Source organism: Pteronotus mesoamericanus, unplaced genomic scaffold, assembly GCF_021234165.1.
Source record: "Pteronotus mesoamericanus isolate MK-2021 breed Mesoamerican mustached bat unplaced genomic scaffold, CSHL_Meso_final scaffold_85, whole genome shotgun sequence".
Classification (NCBI taxonomy): Eukaryota; Metazoa; Chordata; class Mammalia; order Chiroptera; family Mormoopidae; genus Pteronotus; species Pteronotus mesoamericanus.
The window spans coordinates 515467-537408 of record NW_026555329.1 but is presented as its reverse complement, the minus strand read 5'-3'; the positions used below and the strand labels follow the sequence as shown (position 1 = coordinate 537408).

The following is a 21942-nucleotide window of genomic DNA, read 5'->3' as shown; positions in this document are numbered from 1 at the left end:
TGTCCTCTCCCACTTCCCTGCCACCCCACCCTGACCTTCCTTCCATGGGGCACAGGGCAGTGGCCCCCATTCGCCCTGTGCATTGAAAGGTCCCACACAGCTTTAAAAAGGACTTTTCAGGGCCTCTTGCCAGACTGGCAGAGTGAGTGCTGACAGGAGTGGTGGATTCTGGGAATCTGTATTTTTATAACAACTGGTGAGGCTGAAAAATACAGATGTGGAATCTGGAAAGTGGCCTTTAAATTTTTTATTTCATCGTATCATCTGTGTGAACTTGAGCTTGTTCAAAGCTTGGCATCTTTACTGCATTATCGGTGAGAGGCGGATAACAGTTATCCTGGGAGTTTATTGGGAAGATTAAATGAAAATATGTAGATGAAGGTGTCTGACACGTAGTAGGTGTCCAGAAAATGTCAGCTTCTATTATTCTAAATAGTCTTATTCTTATTACCATTCAGAAACAGACCTGATCACGTCACCTCCCTGCTCAAAACACACCATGGCCTCCCCATTGCCGGTGGAAGAACATCCATGTTCCTTCGTGTGTCCTCCAGGGTTGGGTCCCATGTGGCATCCTCCCACATCTGCTCCCCCTGGTGCAATAGACACACTGGACTCTCCCTGAGCCCCTTCTGGGGCTCCTCCCTCTACCTGTGACCCCTCCTCTGTTCTGTACCTGCCACCACCCCTCTGATCCTTCAAGGAGAGCTCCATGCTTCTTCTCCATTAAAGTGCCGGGCCCACCCTGGTTTTGTTTTCCCACATATACCTCCCTTGCTGGATCAGAGTCTCGCTGAGGGCACGGATTGTGACCCATTAGTCATTGGATACAGTTCATTTGTTCACCAAATTAGCAGTAAGCATCTTCCATATGCCAAGTAGTGGTCCAGGTGCTGGGGGTATCACAATGAACAAAGTCCCTGCCCTCAGGGAGCTTACAGTATAGTCGAGGGAGACGATATACAAAATAAATAGTGTTAACGGTGATCAGTACTGAGAAGAAGCATAAAACAGTGTAAGCGAGCGGAGGGATGGGATGGAATTTTATCCCAAATCAGGCAAGCCAAGGAAGACCTGAATGGAGAATGAGAGCCACATGGATACGTTGAGAAAGGCCAGTTCAGGTGGCGAGAATAGCAAGAGCAAAGGCCCTGGGGCATAAGAAAATAAACCAGGGCTTTGGAATCAAAAGGATACATTTGAGCTGGATGCCCTGGGACAAATAGTTAATCTTTCTGCACTGGTTTCCTCACTGAAAAATGAGAATGGCAATGATACAATGTTCTTTCCTCTGAGATCTTGGGAAGTTTTAATAAAACAGCTTCTGGCACATGACAGGCCCTGGGTGTGCTGGTTTCTGTCTCTTTTTCCTTCCTCTTCGTTCATCCCCAAAACCTCCACATAACACTGACTGTGGTTCCTGGCCTACAGCAGGTGTTCAGATATTTTCTGACATGATTCGCAAAGGCACGCTGGGCTAAAAAATACATCACTTGTAACAGACGCACTTCCTCTGTCACCTCTAAGGGAGACATGAAGAACGGTGTCCACAAAGCCATTTGCACCATGCCCCCCACCCAGAACTGTTGGTTTCAAGAGGCATTGGCTGTGGGAAGAGAAGAGAGGGCAGGATTCCCTGGGTGGGGCTCTGCAATTCCCCTGAGTTCTACAACTCTGTGATTCTAGAAACTGGCCCCTTCACACTCATTAGCAACAACATCCTGCTAAAAAGCAGTTCATGGGTGCTGAGGCTGATTCCAGAGCAATAAAAGAGACTCTCTCATGATTTAAGAAGAGCCAGGTTCCTACTGTGATGGTTGGTGACGTGGCCACAGTTGGTTCTTTATCTTTGGCCCATTCATCCTCGTGTTTCCTCTTAACAAGAAGCCTTCTCTGACTCTCCATACATGGGTACTCAAGCATCATCTTTAGCAAGAGGCAACCCAAGCTCAGACAGGTGGCACATTAAACACCTATCAAAGGGTTACAAAGGTTCTTCTCTGTGCTGAAGTTGGGTAGTCTACCCTTAATTAGGCAGGAAAATAACCACCTTGAGCTGAAGGGGTTGAGGAGCAGTAATTACAGAACATGGCCCATCAATTCCATCCCTGTTTCCACCTAGTCATCTGCCCATCCATTAAAATTTCTCCTTTCTTTTTAGACCTAAGGATAAATCAGAAATTTCTGCTTAGGTTATTGCATTTTCTAGATTTTATATGGTCACGTTTTTAACTTTTCAAAGATTTAGACCATCTAAAATTAATTCTTCCCTCTCAAGATTCTGAAGATAACATCGACTGCATTTGTTTTCAGCTTCTGTTTCCATGGAAGGAGGACCCACTGGTACCCGCACAGGGTGGTTTTCCTCTACAAGAAAAAACCAGACTAGCTGAGCAGCAGAAAACCATTTGTTATAGTCTTAAAAAAAAAAAAATCACAAAGAGTAGCCTGATAAATTGTATTTTCCTATTTAATTACCTGCTTTCCTCTCTGCCCAAGCCGGAAAGTCTGTCTTTTACACCGGATATGAGAGAGTTATTATTAAAGATATGAAAGGCCAGAAGAGAAAGGAATGGCGATAGGTGGGAAAGAGTCGCACAGACGAGGATCCACGGCGATGGGCAGGGCAGAGAGGACTCTCATGAAAGAAGCAGCGACTTGGGGCTCCGTTCACTCCCAGGATCAGTTGTGTCCTTGTCCATAACTGGAGCATCTCAGAGAAGGACGCTCCTTTCCAGAGCCAGCGTTGCCTGCGCTGTGTCCGGAGCCATGGGCACCTAATTCAGGAACCCTCTTGTGTGATCTTCCCACGTAGGTACTCGCAAGTGGAATCTCATCTTTAAAGCAGTAAGAAGAATTTTAGTCTTTATCTAGTCTTCCAAGAAAGCCATAAGATGAACAATGCCAGTAACAATTAGGAAACTAAATGGGCCTTATAAGAATAAAAAAATCGATTTCGCCAGTTTACATCCACAGTGACTAATTTCCATATAAACGATACGACTTTGTTCAGTCTAAAAATGGGCCTGTCTCCTCTTTAGGGTTTTTTTGTTTGTTTGTTTGTTTGTTTGTTTGAAATATTTGCCATTTTGGAGATGTCCTTAGATGGGACTGTTTGAAGGCGTGTTGATATGTGTTGCCATTTTCTAATTATAATTAACTTTCTCTGTTGTTGTTTTTGGCAGTGTATCAGTTACAGCAAGAGGCCCCGCGTCCCAAGAGGATCGTTTGTTCTGGGGAGGTCAGTGCTCAGCTATTTCCAATACACCTTGTTAAATATGATGAATTGTCAGCACTAGGTTGATATCGGAGGGCTGTCGGGTTTCCTGGGAGCCGATTTCTATTAACGTTTGTTACAGTGTCACCAAATTTAACATCTTAATCTATATTTTGAAGACAGGTGTTATTTTAAAAATACTAACTAACTTGGAATCAAATGTCTGATGTTTTTAACCATTGCAGAGGCATGGTAAGCACCCATTATAAACCTTCCAAAAACATGTATTTTGGTCTTTTTCCTTGTTCCTGCTATTTTGATTCTTTTATCAGTTTTTTAATTTTTTTTTTATGGAACGCTTCCAACAGGGAAAAGACAGAGAATAATAAATCTCTGGATGCTCTCAACACCCATATGTAGCCAACCTTTACACCTTGTTATACTGACTTGACATTTAAAAAAGAAATCCCTACAAGGAAAGTGGCTGTGTTTTTATTCTTGGAGATAAGCCTGAACAATATGTTGACTCCTAAAACAGCTGACCGGCCCCCAGGACCCTCCCTAGTGCTCGTTCAGCAATCAGTCTCTTATCATCTGGGATGCCAGCGGGATTTGAAAGACAAGACTCAAGCTGGATTTTCTATTTTTATGTGGACCAGTTTTCTTTAACAGCCAGACTAATATCCTTCCAACAATGATCTAAGGGTCCTTCCTTATTTTTGTTATTATGCCTTTGATTAAATATAGAGTAGCAGATATCCCTCCAAGGGGCACGTCTGCCTTACGCGGGGTGGGGGTCGGGGCTCCAATGCCAACACTCATGAGCTTCCTGCTTGAGCATCAGCCCTTTGCGGCAGGCTGACCGGATCTGGTGCTGAGCCTCTCTCAGACTTAGGTACCCCCACCCCGAGCCAACTTTCACTAGTTACTAAATGTTTCTACAGAAAATTTTACTTCTGTTGAAGGGCATTAAAGCTCATCAAGTAATCTGCATTTTAATGCAGAGGAAATATTCTCATCCTAGGAATATAGCTTGAGAGGAGAAAATATCTGATCCTTAAGCAGATCTCCAGGATGAAGTTACATTTTTATTTGATAGTCTGATCATGTCCCATCCCTAACTCTGCTGGCTGTTGTCCTTTTATTATTCAATAATATCCAAGTAAGAAAAGAAGAGGATAAATACAAAAATCTTAATGAGATGCTTTAAATAGGATGTTTGGGTGAGAATTAAGAAACAAGTTGTTAAAAATTCCTTCAGTCCTACTTTACATTTAGTATTTCTCCATCAAAAACAATACAGCTGTGTGTAGGGAACTAGAAGAGTTTCAGTGTCTCCATGAAAAAAGTGTTTGTAAATTTATTGTAGAGCTAAGGACCCTTCCTGGGAGTATAAATAAAAAGTTGCCAGGCAAGGTTAGGTACCAGAAACCCAAGGGCATAGTAAATATTCGTGCGTTCATTTATTCCACAAATATATATGGACAGCCTGCTCTGCTCTGACTTGATCGAGGTGCTGGGAATGCAGCAAAGACCTTGGCCATTTGTGCCTTGAGTGTCATATTAAAAGAGAACAAAATCATGATGAATGTGATAAAGATATATTTAAGAGTTTACCTCTGTGCATGAGCATATGTGTGTGTGTGTGTGTAAAAGAGAGAGAAAGAGAAAGGGAGGAGAGGAAGAAGGAGAGAGAGAAAATGAGGGAGAGAACAATAGAGAGAGAGAGAGAGAGAGAGAGAGAGAGAGAGAGAGAGAGAAAGCGTCTTTGTTCTCTGGATCCTTGAAACCAGGTCAGTAGCCCTATAAGCAGGTGTAATGCCGCAGTGGGAACGGGTGGATTCAGATTAGCTTCACAGAAGCTCTTCCCAGGGTCCTGCTGGAACTTCAGACATCCAGCAGGCTGAAGGGCCACCTCATCTCTCCTTAACGATGCTCTCGCGTGGAAGCAAATGCCACCAGGGCCATAGCAAAGCGGAGCTGAGTGTCAGCCACCACCATGTACTATCACGGAAGAACATGGTATATGGCAGCTTTTTTTATCCTCTTTTCTGTCTTTTCAACCAACCTTTTCACCTTTTGACCTTGAGCAATGTGATTCAGTAACAAGTTATGCCTGGTTGATGCCAGATTCCTAGGTAGCTGGCCTCTAGAAATTCTATATCCCGTTTTGGCCACGACGCCGACCCTGAAATGGATATCTGTCAGCTCCAATTCCTCGGCAGGCAGCATGGGGCACATCCAGCCAGGCGGGTGTCAGGCCATAAAGGGTCGAGTGTTCTGGAAGAGCAGGTGCTGCTTAGATGAGTGCCAGCAGGAGCGGCTTCGGTTCCCTTCGTCCTCCTGTGTGACAGTAACTGCGAGTAATCCCTGACCAGATTGCCTTGACTCCAGGCCTGGGCCTCCTCAAGTAAAGGCATGACCTCCTCTTGGATGTCGGGGAACCACTGATCCTGCTGCAGACGATGTCTGAGCAAATGCCTCTGCCTTGTCACACCCCCGCCTGCTCAGGGGATGTGCCTAATGAAGACAGAAAGCCTTTTGGTTTGCGTGTGTGGCCAGAGAGATGGATGCTTTAGCAACACATTTACATAAAGGCGATTTCTTTTGAGCAATGAGCAATTTCCTACCTCTTTGCCACCTCACCCCGGAGCTGGCTGTTAAGAGCCCACATTTTCCTTTACACTCAGTCTGCTCCACGTCTTGGTCCTCAGGCAAGCCTGCCCAGCGGTGTTACTCCAACATACCCAATCTCTTGTCTTTCTCTGATGACTGATGATAGCCTTCCAGACCAATGGGCCTCCCTCTGGTTAGGATCCTCCCTTCGTGCATTATGAACTCCCACACGAGGGCCCCAAGTGAGTCTGCAGCCCCAGAGATAGGGAACGCCGTCGCTCCAGGGTACAGACGACCACCAACCAGACTTGAATGCTGGGTGGTGGTCAACAGCTACCAACCACCTCATGGTCTCTGCTGGGGAAGTAGGTGAGTCAAGGGTATGGACTGATTCCACAGGCGAAATCCAACGAGCTCCGCAAACCGAGGCAGGGGAACCGGTGGCAGAGTCAGCAGGACTGGCTCTAAGTCCTTGCTCCCGCCCTGTCTGGGTCCCTGTCTGAGAGCCAAGTACTTACTGTCTCGGGGGACTAAGGTCCACCCTGAGGGCAGACATCTACTTTGCTGGGTGCTAGAAATGGATACATGCATCAGGTGTGGAGAATGACTCCTGGCACCTAACACACCTGGCCCCTAACAGGTGCTCAGTGTTCACGTTTCATGGCAGGTTCAGAAACCTGTGAAGAACAGGTCTGAGACTGTCGTCAGGGATGGAGTCAGGGCAACAACAGCATTTTTCTGAATGGGAGGGCAAAAAAAAAAAAAAAAAAAAAAAAGGCAGTGATCAAGAACAAAGCAAGATGCCTGGGTCAGGAACAAAACCACCAGGAGAAAAGATTCTGCGGATGAGGAACAGAAGGTACAAGCAGCTGAACAGTGGCTCTGGTGCCAGTTCAGCCAGGTAGGGTCAGGTCCTGAAATAACAGTTCATTGCTTTCTTGGGATTCATCTCTGTAAATTAACTGAGCAGCCGCGGCACCTGGCACCCCCCTGGCATTTCCTGAGTGCTCCTTGCCAAGAGGTTCAAAACATCTTCCAGGATGCAAAATTCTCACTTGCCCTTTCGTCAATGATCAATCACTCATTCCATAAGCATTTATTAATTACCACATGTGTGTCTGGGTGGTCTGCCAGGAACAGTGCCGAATATTGATGCCCAAATTTGTATCTCTAGCTAAGAGCGCTCCCCTGGGCTCTGAGCACCTTGCTCTATCCACTTGACATTGTCACGCAGATGACCCATGGGCTGTCCTTAGCCTAATGTTCAAACTAGAACAGGACCCCATTCCATTAAATGGCTCCTAACTTCAGCAACCCAGACGCCTCTCTTCCTCGCCCTCCCCCTTTTCTCTTAGCAATCATCAAATTTACCTCCAAATATATCTTGCATTTGCCCTCTCTTCTCCATCTTCATGACTGACATGTGGTTTGCGTCATTTAGCGTTTCTTGCCTGGATTATTGCAGATCAGCAGTCGCTTGCCTTATCTCTCCGCTTCCACTCTTGGTACTTCCCCTGCAGCCCACACTCACACACACAGCCCCACCCCCCCACCCACCCCCCCCCACACACTCCATTCACCCAACAGGGGCCCAAATCATCATCGTTAAATACAAGTCCAACAGTTTATTTAAAAAGCAGTTGCCGTTGCTCTTTAAGTACGAGCAAGGCCTCTTGCTATACCTGTGAGCCGCGGTGGGCCCCTGCCTTTGTTTGTCACCACCCTGTCTAGGCCATTCTTCTCAGTGTGCCTCCTTTTGGCCCCACTGGCATTTGCTCTTTTCAAACACACTGCAGTGTTGCTACCTCAGGGCCTTTGCATCGGCTCTTGGCCTGGATTGCCTGCCGTCAGGTTTTCTGCATGTCCAGGGTTCAGACCAAATTTCACCTAAGAACTGAAGCCCCTCCCAAACCCCACAAAAAGGAGCTGCTACAGATCTCCTCTGTCAAAGCACCCTGTGTGCTTTGCTTATAGAACTTCGTGCACTCTCTGAAACACTTTCTTGTCATATTTAATTGTTTACTTGTTGCTTATACATCTCCCTTTAGGGGAATACAAGCTCCAGAGACTTCATCAGACCTAATAGTAGGTGCTTCCTTCCCTAGTATTGAGCACCATGCCAAGGAGCAGTGGGCAATCATTATATACATGGTAAAATGATGAAAACAATGGATAGAAATCACTAACACAAGAAATTTAGAATTCTCAAGCCATTATTAACAGCATGTCAGATTTACTCACTGTTGTAATGAGGCTAGTGAGTTGGGCTTTTAGCAGTAAAGCTTCTTACTTAAATACAGACTAACATTTTTTTCCTGGAATAGCCTTAATTTTCTGTTTGGCCTTTTGGAAAGACCAAACGTCAAGATTCACTCGCGTGGCGAATGTAGAGTCAAGTGGCACTAGAGTGACCTAAAGCACACACAATTATTAGAAATTCTTTTGTGACTATAAATGACTTGCTGTCTTTGGCCTTTCTTATTTGAAATTGCTGTAGTGAATATGAGATTATAAAAAGCAATTTCAAAAAAGGGAAATCAATTATATACGATTATTTCAAGTTACTCTCCATGTTATGCAGCTTCACTTCCCCGTCATAGAAAAATCTACTTTTGAAAAGCTCTTTTTGTTTTTATTTTCAATGCAGAAGTGAACTGGAGAACTGAGGTTTCTGACATGCATGAGCAGAACCAGCATTTTTTCTTGATTGTCGAAGCCAAGTACAGATGATAGTGGCCTATCTTAAACGGCAGTAATATCTTATTTTACCTCTTAGTAATTGTATGCATTTTTTAAATTCCACTTTAAATGCCCTCTCTTCCTGTGCATTTTCTTTAGTTTTTGGTTTTCCAAAATATCTACCCAATTCATCCTCTTATGCCTTTACTTGTAAAAACTGTTCTTATAAGCCTAAAAAAACCATTTCATTTTATCATTTTTCTTAAAAATGTCGATTCCTTACACCTAGACTTCACAGTCGTGTAGTCATGTAACATTAGGCATGTCTTGAAGATCTTAACAAGCCTTATTGATTGGCCATATCATTCTCAATTAACTCAGTGCATATTGAATCACAGATTCAAAGTGAACTCTTGACTTGGAGTGGTGAGCACACAATGCAGTGTACAGATAACGCACTGAAAAATTGTACACCTGAAACCTACATAATTTCCTTAACCAATGTCACCCCAATTAATTCAATTAAAAAATAAAGTATGATAAAGTAAACTCAGAGAGGATTTCTACTATTCTATAATCCTCCTCCTTTCTTCTTTTATCCACTGAAAATAATGTTTTTAAACAGATGTGCATTTGGGGGAACATGAAAACTACTGATTGTGGATATCAAGATGTGATTTGTCTCTGAAGTAATGACATCAACTCTTTAAGCCTCAAACAAAAATCAATCCCATTGCCTTTTAATTGGCTTTCATGGGTGGTAATCAGAAGGCTGTTTCTTCCCTGGTCTTTATCATAGACTTTCTCCACTAGTTTATTTTCCCCCTTTAATATTGACACAGCCTAGAGTACAAGACTTTCCTGTCATTATTTCTCCCAGGCTTGCATGTTACTTCCTAACACAATCAGCTTTTTGCTTTGTCCTGAGTTGGACTGGCTTTGGTTGTAGATCCCCTGTACCAAAGGTGGAAACCTAGTAAAATCAATGTGAGAAAAACAAGTTCAGCCATATGAGCTCTTCTTTCTCTAAAGGAAAGTTTCATGTTTTTATATTTTTACTCTTTTGTTGACAAGTGCTGTGGCCTATCAAATACATACCCCTCCAAAGGAGAATTCCCTTTCTTTGGAATACTCTGAACAACTTCTAATGTAATGTAAACTTTGCCTGTTTGCACCCAGAAGATGCTGAGTCATGCTCCAGGTGACATCGTGAGCATTGGGTAAGAGCTCTTGAGGGCAAGCTGCTTTAGAATTCAGAGGCTCAGTGGCTCCGAATCAAGGGACAGGTAGCCTGAACTGAGCAGAGCCACCAAAGCACAGCAGTGGAAGGTTTCTTCCTAGAACATAATAAGGGAAATGAAGGAAACATTAAACAGGGATGGAGAGTAAGTAATATTTCTTGAGGCTCTTTTTTCATCTTTTGGGGTGATTGTTATTTCTTAAAATCTAACTTGAAAATGTGTGTTTCTTTATGTAATTGCTAGAGAGGAACTACTGCATTGTGTAGTTAGTTCATTGTTTTGGTGGCGAGGGGGAACCCAGTCACCAATAACCTCATGGCTCACAACACACATTCCGTTATCCTTGCCTGGCCTCTGAAGGGGTGGCAGCCGGTTCAGACTTGGGCACAATGGTGATCAGGAGGAGCTGGCTCTGAAGGGCCAACCTCACACCTCTAAACTGGAAGCAAATATCACACTCCCACAATGACTGATACTTGAACTATCTAGAGTGTCTGCCCTGTGACTCAGAGGTCAATTTCAATAACATTTCAGGTGTGACCAGGACCATCCGGGAAATGAACGAGGTTCTGGGCTCACTGGTGAGGTTTTAAAGGTGATCTTCATATTTTCCTCACCTGGTTAAACATTAACTGAGAAACAATGCTGGTAAAACACAGTTTACACTTCATTCCAGGCAAGCCGTGTTGTCTGGAGTCCTGGGGCCTGGCTGACCAAACAATGAGACATTTGAGAACACAGTTGTAACCTTGACTTTGCATCAGAAAAATGTAAATGGTGCAGTCTGAGACCAGCCCATTTTTAATATGACTACCCTGAGTGACATTGCCTAATTACTTACTTGTCATCCGCCTTTTAATTGCAATGAGAGCTGACACATAGGGAGTCCTTATGTGCCCCGAGCCCTGGGTTAAGAGGTTTACATATGTTATTCTTCGCAACAGTCCCATGGGGATTGTTGTGCTTCTTGTTTTCACAAAAGAAAATGAGACAAGCAGCACAGGGCAGGTACAGCCATAATCAAACCCAGAGCAAATCCAGGACTGGGCTTCTAACCCGGTGGTTCTCAAAAGTGTGCTTCCAGGACCAGCAGCTACAACGTCTCCTGGGAGCATGTCAGAAACGCAGATTCTCTGGCCCCCCCTGACCTGCTGAATCACGGACCCAGAGTCGGGGCCCAGCGACCTGGGTGTTCAGAAGCCCTGCGGGTGACCCTGACCCTTGCCCAAGGTGAGGGCCACTGTCGTAGCCGCTGTCCTCACTCCTGCTTTCTGTTTCCAACTCCCTTTCCTGGGCACTGGGATAGAAGAATTGAGACACTTTGCTGATGAAACTTCCTGTTTACACAACACTGTGCTAGACTTTTCATGAACTTCCCAGTAGATGCCAAGTCACCCCATAGCCGCATGGTACATTTTTCTAGATGTACTTCCCCCTAAATGTTATTTTCCACCCTTTACCGATATTTTGCTTTTGCTCTCCTTCTTTGCTATGCCTAGCTTTCCCACACCCTCATACATTGCAGAGGCCAACTATGAATCCTTGTACAAGTATGGCCAGTGCTTAATTTATCCTGGTTTCCTACGCCCACCTTCCAGTTTGTTATACTTCTTAGTGTTGCATTGACATTACTAATTAACAAAAATATTCAAGTTCAGTTCTATGATGATTCATACTCATGTCTGTTTGTATTCAGTATATACTATGATGAGCTGCAGCTTTTTAAAGAGGTTCTCATCTTGTGACTGTTCGCAAATGCTCGCTAGATTTATTTGTGCTTTTAATGGACCTTTGCATAAATAAAAATACCAAATCCATTGTCGTCACATCAGGAATATTTTAAATTATATTTCTGTTCTCCAAATGCTCGTCCCTTCATTCGGTGGGTCATCTGCGTGCTTAATGAGCATTGCTCAGTTCAGGAGGGTAGGTAACCAATTTGCTAATAGAAACGAGACCAGCCCAAGTGCTCCCCTGGTCCCGCCTCCTTGCCTCAGTCTACCTCTCCCCTCATTGTCTCCAGGCTGACGCTGACAGAGCCATTGGCAATCAATCACCTTTGGCTATATCCTTTCACAAATCATAGTCTCTCTTGACATTAGCTCTAATATACTATATCTCCCTGTCTTGTTGGGCAGAATAGCAAGCTTTGCTTTAGCGATGGTATCTCTTTCTTCCTTCTTATTTACATGGCCAATGTCATCTCCCCATCTATTGTAGAAGGAAATTAAATAGCCTTGGCACAGCCCGACAAAGGCATATTCTTTGCCATCCAGCATCCTGTGTCCTTGTTGGTAATTACACATCGATTTTTTGATGCACTGTTCTTGTATCTCCCTGGTCTATCTACCAAGTCTGTAATTACACTTTGCTGGTTGTTCCTTCACTCTGTTTTGGTCCTCAGGGTTCCATGACTTCTCGAAGACCATGCTTAATCATGCTTGAGCAACAACTTTCCATGCAGGGATGCGGGTCAGGTTCTCTAGCGTTTTGATATTCTCAGTTGTGTAACAAGATATTTCAACCATTTTCTGCCTTAGTTCATTTTGATTTTTTAAGTTGGCATCGTTATGCCGTAGATGAAAAATTAATGATTCTCTTCTCCCGGTGCAGTAAGAGAGAGAAGGGCACAAACACAAAGAGATGATTTGACCCACCATTAAATTAAAAGGCATTTGAGGCTTTGGCAAGCGCTCAGTTCTGAGCTAACTAGAAGACATCCTGAAACTGATTTTTGAGAATGGACTCTAACATTTGTTAGTCTAGCCCAGGTATTGGCATACTATTGCCTGCTGACTGTTTTCGTGAATAAAATTTTGTTAGAACTCTGCAATGCTCATTCCTTCATATGTTGTCTATGGCTGCTTTCATGCTCCCAACGGCAACAAGGCGAGAACTTGAGACAGGTCCTCAAAGTCTAAAGTACAGGGTGAGGCAAAAGTAACCGCACAGTTCTGAGTATGCAAAACAGTTTATTCTTGTATTATTAATTAAGTAATTATTGTGTTATTTTCCAGATGAACAACTGCAACCCTACTTTCGCCCCACCCTGTACTTACTATCTAGCCCTTGCCAGAAAGTTTGCTGATCCCTAGTCTTACGCTACAAGTAACATGCAAAGCTCTCAGAATAGTGCCTGGCATTTATATATTGGAAGCATTGGTCTTTGATTTTTACCTTTTCCAAAGCAAGATATAAATGTTAGCAAAAAGGGGAATTTTAGTCCTTTAATTTAGGTTGAATTTGATCCCAAGACATTTTAAGAAATGGTTTGGCCTGCGTACTTCACATGTAAATTGATGAAAGAGGCCACGGCGGTTACAATAAGCAGGAGTTCTTTCAACTGCTTTGTCATGGCCGCTGTCTCCCTGTCAAGAAACAGTGGCCTGTTAGAGAAGGTGGCATAGCACTCCATAGTCAAGGAATAAAAGAGGTAGGTGGGGTCTGTTTATTTGGGGACACATCTGAACGTGTCCGCTAAACTCTTTTACTTCAAGAATAAAGCTGGTATTACTCTCCTATTAAAAGTCTATATGTTATTGTATTCAGATTAATGATTTGTATGCTGAAGCATTTGGGGGAAAGAGTGCTATGTCTGATACTTACTGTGAAATACATCTAAAAAAAGTTGATTAATGGGTGGCTAGAAGGATGAATAAATAGATATTCCATAAAGCAAGTATAGTAAATATTATAGACTCTAGGTGGTGTAGATACAGATGTTTGCTGTAAAAGTCTTTAATTCCTTCTGCTGTGCAAAAATTTTCATAACAAAATGTCAAGAAGAAAAAGCAAAGATTTTTTTTTTGGTGTAAGAAGAGCAATGGCAGCATGTGCTCTGGCCCAGGGAACAAAAGCCATCTCCTGGATGCACAGCCCCAAATGGCCGGAGGGTGTCGCGGGGACAATGCTGCTGGAAACACCACAAGTCTAGCACAAAAATTCTAACAAAGAACGATTTGTTAGAAAAAGAATGTGAGGGTAAAAACAAACATTAATAAAGTGCTTTCACTCTTATTTATTACCATGTTGGGAATTGTTTTCAGAGGAGTGCCAGGTACAGAATTGCTAAATTAGACAATATTTTTTAAAAATGGAGAAGTGGATTCTGGATTTTATGGCATCAGAAACTGGGTTTCAACCCTAAATGTGCAGCTAGCCCTGTGTAAGACTGTGAGCAGGCGAATTTACCACACTGAGTTTTAGCTTTCTCAGCTGAAAGAAAGAGGCAAAGATATATATTCCACTTTCCTGATAGAAGAATAAATGTTAAAGCATTCTAAAAGCCATGAAGATCTCGCCAGACATTGAGTTCTCATTAGGAGCAATATTACCCACGAGGCAGGGAAATTGGTCTTAGAGGGGTAGGCAAAAAAAATCATACTTAATGTATAAAGCACAGGTATACATATATAGGGCATAAACAGATATACAGTCTATCTTTAGTGTTAAAATTTTATTAGGGAGAGATGATTAGTGAGGGAAAAAAAGTGTGTAAAAGGGTTCGTAGGAGGCTATAATGCAAAAACGATTGAGAACATTTCTCTGGACAGTCTTTAATTTCTACCACCCTCCCCAAGTTTTGTACTCCTTTCTTTTTCTTTAGCTACCGTAGATTAATTTTATTCATCAGTTTGAGCTCAGACATTTGAATACTTACATTGAATACTTACATTTGAATACTCTTACATTTCTAAAAAAGGAAGGGAAAAACTGGGAAGAAGAATGAGAACGATGGATGTTTTTTGCCTTTTTCAAAGTATAGAGTATCACTTAACCCCTAAACCATTAAGCTTTAAAGGACCGAATTTACTAACAAGAATGAGGAATTAAATAAGTGTACTCACCCAATCTTTTTATTCCCCTAGAAACTTAACAGTAGCAGTTGTTTTCTCTTGATTTGATTCGATTCTATTGGGTACTTCAAATTCTTTCAGCCTAAGAGGTATGTGGAGAATTTAAAGAAAGGTCCAAGGAGAATAATGAAGATGAATTCAGGATTGGAAAGTAGGCTCTAATAGAAAGGTTTGAAAGAACAAGGATTATATAGTGTGAGGGAAAACAAGCAAGCAAGTGGCACAGATATGGCTTTTAGTAGCGGAAACCTTATCTTACAGAGAATATTCTCAGGTTCTCATTGGTACTGAAGGCCGAAGGATGGGCAAAAGCGTATTTTGAAGCAAGAAGAATATGAGTTAGAGATTAAGATAAAATTTCTGTCTGTGATTAAATTCTGGATTTTGATTCTTTTCTATGAACTTTTCAAAATAAGGTGCTTGTCTGTAAGAACTATCAGGAGGATAGGTAGGTGGACCTCCCATTTGATCCTGCTGCCTAGTGGGAAGCCAGCCAGGCACCCTGGCCAATATGGCCTCCGTGGTACTTGGTTTGATGAGAGGAAAGAGCCATTGTACCTGGAACTGTGGCTTCAGGATGCCAGAAGACTATTACAAAACATTAGGCAAGAAAGTGCCAGGACAGATCAGAGCAGAACAGTACCCCTAATAGGGTTGCACAGTCAAGGAGGGCCTGGGGTGGGTATTGGTGGCTAAGGAATCAGTACCGGGGAAGACGTAGCGATGAAGCCTGGGGCAGCGTGAGCTGCTGGGCAGATCATCCGGGCCAGCGGGCAAGTGCTGGTGCTGCCCTTGGCTAAGCTTCGGGGTGTCTTTGGAAGCCTCCTGTGCGAGAGAATCAAAGCCATGCAGAGGTCCTCAGAAGCGTCCCAGGCTCCTAGGAAGGTGCTCATTCTTCTCTCCCTGTTTGGAACTGCTGCCCAAAGGTGTGGTTCCCGGTCCTGAGTGCGTGTCAGCATCCTCTGTGGAGTCTGCTAAACCTCACAGCCATGGTGGCTCCAGCCCCGGAGAGCAGGATTTAACAGGGATACTGCTTAGGAGTCTGTTTGTGAACAACAGAAACTAAATCTGGCTAAATTAAAAAAAAAGAAAGAAAGAAAAAGGATAAAAGGACGGAGGTTGGTTGGAAGACTGAAGAAATTTGCTGGATAGAAAGGAGAGCAGAACAATCAGGGGCTTTGGGAAAGGTATGTGGAGCAGGACACCTCTGTGGACCAGGAAGCAGGACAATGCACCTCTGGGCAGCAGAGTATGATGGGTAGGGGCCTGCACATTAGGGTAATAGAGGCTGCTTTCATACTCTGCTGCTCTGTGCCTCAGTTGACACTTTGGGAATGGGTATGAGCAGTTGTACCTATTGAGTAGTCATGAGGATTGAATGGGTTAATATATGTAAAGAAAGTTCTTAGGACAGTGTTTGGCCCATATTACATTTTTTAATAACTATTGGTAACTATGATTGCTGTTCCTATTAGGCTCTGCCATGCACGTGAATCAATTTTAATAGTTTTTCTTAATAGTTTCTCCTGCAAATTCAAGGGATAGAGCAACCCATTGGCCTATGTTGGTTCACATGTCCACACCCTGCTAGAAAACATGCAGAGCCTTGATTAGCAGAGTCACTGACTGTCAGTCAAGGTCATTTCTTGGTGTCTTCAGACCTTACTCTTTGGAAATAACATGAAACTTGCTTGGGAGCTAGTTTTGTCCTATGGCTTAGAGACATAAAGCATCAGGTATGAGCCACCAGCACTGCCAACATTTTCATGGAGGCTCCCTTTGAAATTTTCATAAGCCCAGAAAAGGGATGTAGGCCCATTAGCAGATCTTTCTTTCAAATAATCTATTCCTACCATTAAAACTGAGCTCTGCACAAGATAACACTATTCAGTCCTGGGCAACAGAGATGAAAAGAGAGGACCCCTTCCCTCTAGGAGCTCACGTCTAGATACCACAACGGCCAACAGTCCCAATCCCAGTAAGATCATTGCCCTAACTTGGGTTTTATAAAGTTCGGGAAATAAAACCTGAGCTGGTGTGAGGCGGCCAGGAAAGATCTTCCCAAGATGGCATTATTTTACTTCTTATTATTAAGATCAGTGAGTTTTTGCCAAGTTCGGGCATAGATGGGTCGGAGAGCAAGTATTAGATACCAAACAGGGGAAATATCCTAACCAAAGAATGGCCTAAATGTATACATGGCTAGGTGTGCTTCAGGAACTACAAGGGGGTCTGTATTAGGAACATAAAGAATTGGAGAATGAGGATGAGGCTGGGGCAAGAGTGTGTGTTCCAAGAGCATACTCTGGAAACACAAACAAGGCCATGTCAGGAAGATCCTGTACTCCATTCATTTATTAATTCAGTGAATATTGTTTGAGCACCTTCTATGTGCCACCTCTGTTCTAGACTCAACAGTAAGGAAAACACAAAAATCTCTGCCTGTGTGTAATTTCCATTTGAATGGGAGACAAAAAAACCCACGCACATGAAATATGTAGTATCTCAGGTGATGATTACTGTAGTGGAAAAAAATAAGCCAGAGGGGAGAGATGGGATATACCAAGGAGAGGAAGTGCCACTTTTAAGTAGGGTTCCCTGGGAAGGTCCCGCTACATTATGTATGTTTGACCACATGGCAATAGGGGGCCAGTGAACAATTTTGAACAATAAGCAATATGATGAGATTTGCATTTTTGGGCCTCAGTGTGAAAGATTAATTGGAGGATGATAAAAGCACAGACAGGGAGACCTGGGAAAAGACTATTTCAATGGTCCATGTGAATATGTAGCCCAGGAAACATGGAGAGGAAAAGACCATTTCAAGAGTAGTTAAGAAATTACATACAATATAGAAGACTTCGTGGCAGGTTGCCGGTGGGGCTGGGAGAGAGGAAGGGAGCTGGGATGACCGTTTCTAGCTTCGGCACCAGGTGGGTGGGTGATGCCCTGGGTGGTACCACTTGCAGGGATTAGGAGGGAAAGAGATTGTCCATCAGATGTGATGGACAGATCTTCCTGTAACAGTCAACCTGCCCAGGTCTCCCGGATGGGCACACTGAGGGGTTCAAAATTTGGAGATCAGCACATCCATTACAGCAGAATGAATGTTTCCCATGAGTGCCTCATCGCTGTTGTCCCCTGGACAGTGTCCCTTCCTCTTAGTGTAGGAGGAGATTATGGGCTTTCGTTTGGATTTTATTTCCACGCTTCTGTGTGATTTCCAAGTAATGTAGCCATGGGGACCTGCATCTCCTCAATGCAGAATGTCAGTCCCTATGTGACTTGCCTGTTGGGAGAACTGAAGAGCAGACACCAAAGGCACCTGTGGGATGTTGGCTCCTCCTCTGCTCCTCCTGGGCCCTGCCCTCAGCGGGGCTCTGGATCAGAGTCAGCAGGTGTGAACTTGGAGAAAACCAGAACTGGGAACAAGGGCTGAATGTGCGAAGTGTAGGTATTTGCAAGAGTGTGCGTCTGCGTGCAGTTCCCTTCCATTACTTTTCACATCCAAATTGGGGAATTTACCTTCTTGTATGATGCTTATTTGTCTAGTGGCTTACAAATGAAACCTAGGAAATCAGGACATCACTGAGGTACTAGACAGCCGTCCAGATGGTTCTTCGGTGCCTGGGGTATCCTCTGTGACCCGGGGTAGCCGTTAGTGGTAGTTTTGTTTCCAACCCAGTTATCAAAGCAAAGTTTCAGAGCAACATGCAGCCAGGTATGGAGTTCCATAGCAGGAAGGGATCTGAACACGCATTCCCATGTAGGAGTATCATGGTTGATTACGCCCAAGTAATAACTTATTTTTTTTCCTTATTGTTGTTTATAGTTTACATTTGTTATAGCTTTTCCAAGGGGGAAATTCCCTTATTGATCTTACTGAGATGTGAGTCTGTTCAGTTTGTATTTACCTGAGTAGTTGGAGATATTTCTGTCTTAAAAGGTACTTTTATAAGTTATCAACATTATCAAAAATCAATATTTTCTCTTATTTTCCTTTTACTCTACTTTGTGTATTTAAAGTATTGGTTGCTTGTTTGAATTTTGGTCCAGAAGAAATTTTTTTGACTCTCCCTTGGGAATACTCAGGACTCCAAAGTTCTTTTAGTCTAAAGCAGGGTTGCTCAACCTCAGCATTATCGGCACTTTGAGGGGGAGAGTCCCTTGTTTGGGGACGCTGTCCTGAGCATCGCAGGACGTTTACCAACCAACACTCTGGGGCTTTACCCACCACCTGCCAACAACACCCTCCCCTGGTCATGACAATCAAAACTGTCTCCAGGCATTTGCTTAGTACCCCCTAGAGAACAAAAACACCTCCCCTCCCAGTCAAGAACCACTGCTCTAAGAAACATCTTGTCCTTTTTATTGGTTCTCATATATTATCACGATTTTCAAAATAATAATTCTTGGAAAAATCTGAGAGCAGGGGCAAAGAAGGCAGAAAACAAACCAGTCAATGACAACTGCTTTGTTCCCGTTCACCTGTAAGGTAGCAGGACGTTGACGGCAGGTTCTCAGAGTGCCTGACTTGTGTGCACTTACAGAGCTTCACGAAGCCATCAGGAACCTTGTTGGGAGATTTACTGCAAACAGACTGGCCAGGAGAATTTCTTTTAATAATGTATTCCAATCAAGACAGAAGGAATTCACCTCATTAGTGAATTCTGGACGCCTTAAAGTAATGCCATGAGGAAAAATAAGGCCTTAGATTCCCGATGGAAAGGAACAGGAGGTTATAAAGTCTGCTCAATTTTCATTCTGTGCTATGTGCTTTGACTAATACAAGGTCGTACATTTCAGTACTTACATTTTTCTTCTTTACCATAGAGGAATTTGATTTCTAATTAGAAGGGAATTAGCCATATTTACTTTTTGCTGGATGAAATCACCCCAATATCACCAATACAAATCCCCCGATCAAAAGCCTTTCCTCCGTATTTGATCTGTATCTCATAAAATCCAGCCTTCTAGCTGCCCTGTGGAGGAGGTTGCTAAATTGGGTTTTTAAATTATTTCTGTTAAGTAAAAACTTAATATATACCAGCTGCTGAGAGATTATAAAAGCTTTGTTTTTTTTCAATAATTGGAAACCTTGTTTTCAGAGGACTCACAATATTCTTTAAGTGTCTTTGTGTTGAACATAAAAGAATTTGTGTTTCTAGGCAATGATAATCTGACTATAAAGCAAACTCATTTAAGGATTACGTTTCCTGTCTCTCACTATGCAGCTGTCACCCCACCGTTTCTTTCAAGCTTTGCAGAATGCTGCAAATTCTTTCTTAAAATTAGAAGAATACACCGCAAAATGAACCAGGTAGTTTGGAATATGTATACTTCTAAGTTACAGAGAAATAGTTGAAAGATCCAAAATATTCTTACAACTAGGTCAATTTATCCCAAGTTCTCATTTGTTAACTCATTGACAGAATTCAGTTCACGACAAAGAGATTTTAAGGTGCTCAATCCTGGCAAAGAAAACTCAAGGACAATTTGGACAATCTCGTATTTAAGCAAAGTGTAGAATTTGGCTCAAATATTCCATAGTCGACGGAGTCATTGACATTGGCTGATATGTGCCCTGCAGAAGCAGGAAGCATGGGAGTTAGAAGGGTGGATGTGCTGGTCTGCAGCCGGTTACTAGCTCTGTGACCTGGTGCTAATTATTTAGTGGCTCTCTGCAAAATAATTACACTCACTCACCTCGCAGTGTTGTTTGGAGGCTTACATGGGATGAACACGTGACACACTCAGGACGGTCCTTGGCACAGAGAGGCTACTCAGTAAATGTGAACCTATTGCCACAGCCTTCCAGGCCTCAACATTTGTATATGCATTATCTCATCGAATCTTTGAAAGAGCCTTATTAAAATAGGGCATTTTTATAAGTCCAGTTTTATTGAAAATTGAGGGAAATGAGATGCAAAGAAGTAGACTAAGCTACTCAGGGTCACACGGCAATTACATTGACAGCGGGGCTCTGCGTTCATAATCTTTGCCTCGTTCTGCCAACCCACAATGTACACAGGCATCTTGTGCCCTTCGAACGCTCACTACTGCAGACATGGGGCATTTGCTCTAAGAACTTGCGAAAAGTGTTGGCGCCAATCCTCCTCCCAGTTAAAAACCCGCTAAAACAAGTTCTTGCACACATGGCAGCTTCTCACCCTTTAGGGCGTGTATGACCCCCTTCAACCTGCTGAGTCTGCATTTCCGACAGGTTCCAAGGTAATGCCAATGCTGCTGGTCCCTGGGCCGCCTTGGGGGGCAAGAGGGGCCTCGCTCATATCTCAGTGTTCTCCTGATTGGCCTCGTGTTTACGTATACCGCACATATAGTCACAGTTTTCCCCACTTTGCCTCCTGAGGGTTTAGCCCCTTAGTACTGGTTTAGGCCCCCTGGTACCTGGGAGTTCTACCAACTCAAATCTTTCAAATCTTTGACAGTATTCTTTCATTGGTTATTTTCATTACAGTACATGCTCCATGTAGAAGCAAATAAAATTCCTATTCTAGTCAGCAATGGACCGCACATGGCTCTACTCATTAATGATTCCATTAAGTGTTAAACAATTATGTTATTGGTGTTTATTTTATATTAATATTATGTACAAATTCTTATCAGATTATTATATAGTTATATAAAAGCGTTTTAGTGATATTTGGGAAATTGATCTTTTTGACTGTTTTGTCTGGATCTAGGGACACCTTAAAAAAATGTAGATGTTCTATGACTTCAAGTAAGTTCAGTTTAGTAATCTTGGTAATCTTGGTTAAAAGCTTAGCGAAGTGTGGAGACTGAGTGGTGTTTAGACTCCTGTGAGCAAAAAGTTTAGGAAGAGGAAGGGGTTATTGTCTGCTTAGTTTATTATCCCAGCCATCATTTCCCTCTTTAGCCTTAACCAGGACAGCTGCAAAACAAAGGGAAAGAGATTAAATCTTGAAACAGCCCCAGACCAGGGGAGCTGGTGGACGGCCCCAGCTTCTGCCTTTGCCTTCTCTTACCTTTCCTACCTTTTGTCTCCCCCTCCGTAGAGCTGCCAGACACAGAAAAGAAGAAACAAAAACAGGGTGCCTAGCTAGATTTGAATTTCAGATAAACAAAGAATAATATTTTAGTACACAAGTATGTCTCATGCAATATTTGGAACGCATTCCATGGCCCTATTCCAGGTGTAGTCTGTCCCACACAGTTCAATGCTCTTATTATATTTTTCCATGGTTTTCATATGCGAATTTGTGCCTCAGTTAGATCCAGCTGTCCTCTAGGCAGGGTCTTATTTGCTCTCCTTAAAACCACTATAAATATTGACTTCCCTATCTGGGGGTCT

At 43.1% G+C, this 21942-nt stretch overlaps 1 protein-coding gene across 2 annotated transcripts in view; it reads left to right on the top strand.

Moving 5' to 3' along the window:
* CHN2 (chimerin 2) overlaps nt 1–21942 on the top strand; it is a 253681-nt gene that overhangs the window by 140811 nt on the left and 90928 nt on the right. For both annotated transcript variants that reach the window (XM_054564485.1, XM_054564484.1), the window contains exon 3: nt 3186–3241. In XM_054564485.1, the coding sequence (XP_054420460.1) occupies nt 3186–3241 (56 nt within the window). The remainder of the gene's footprint in view (nt 1–3185; nt 3242–21942) is intronic.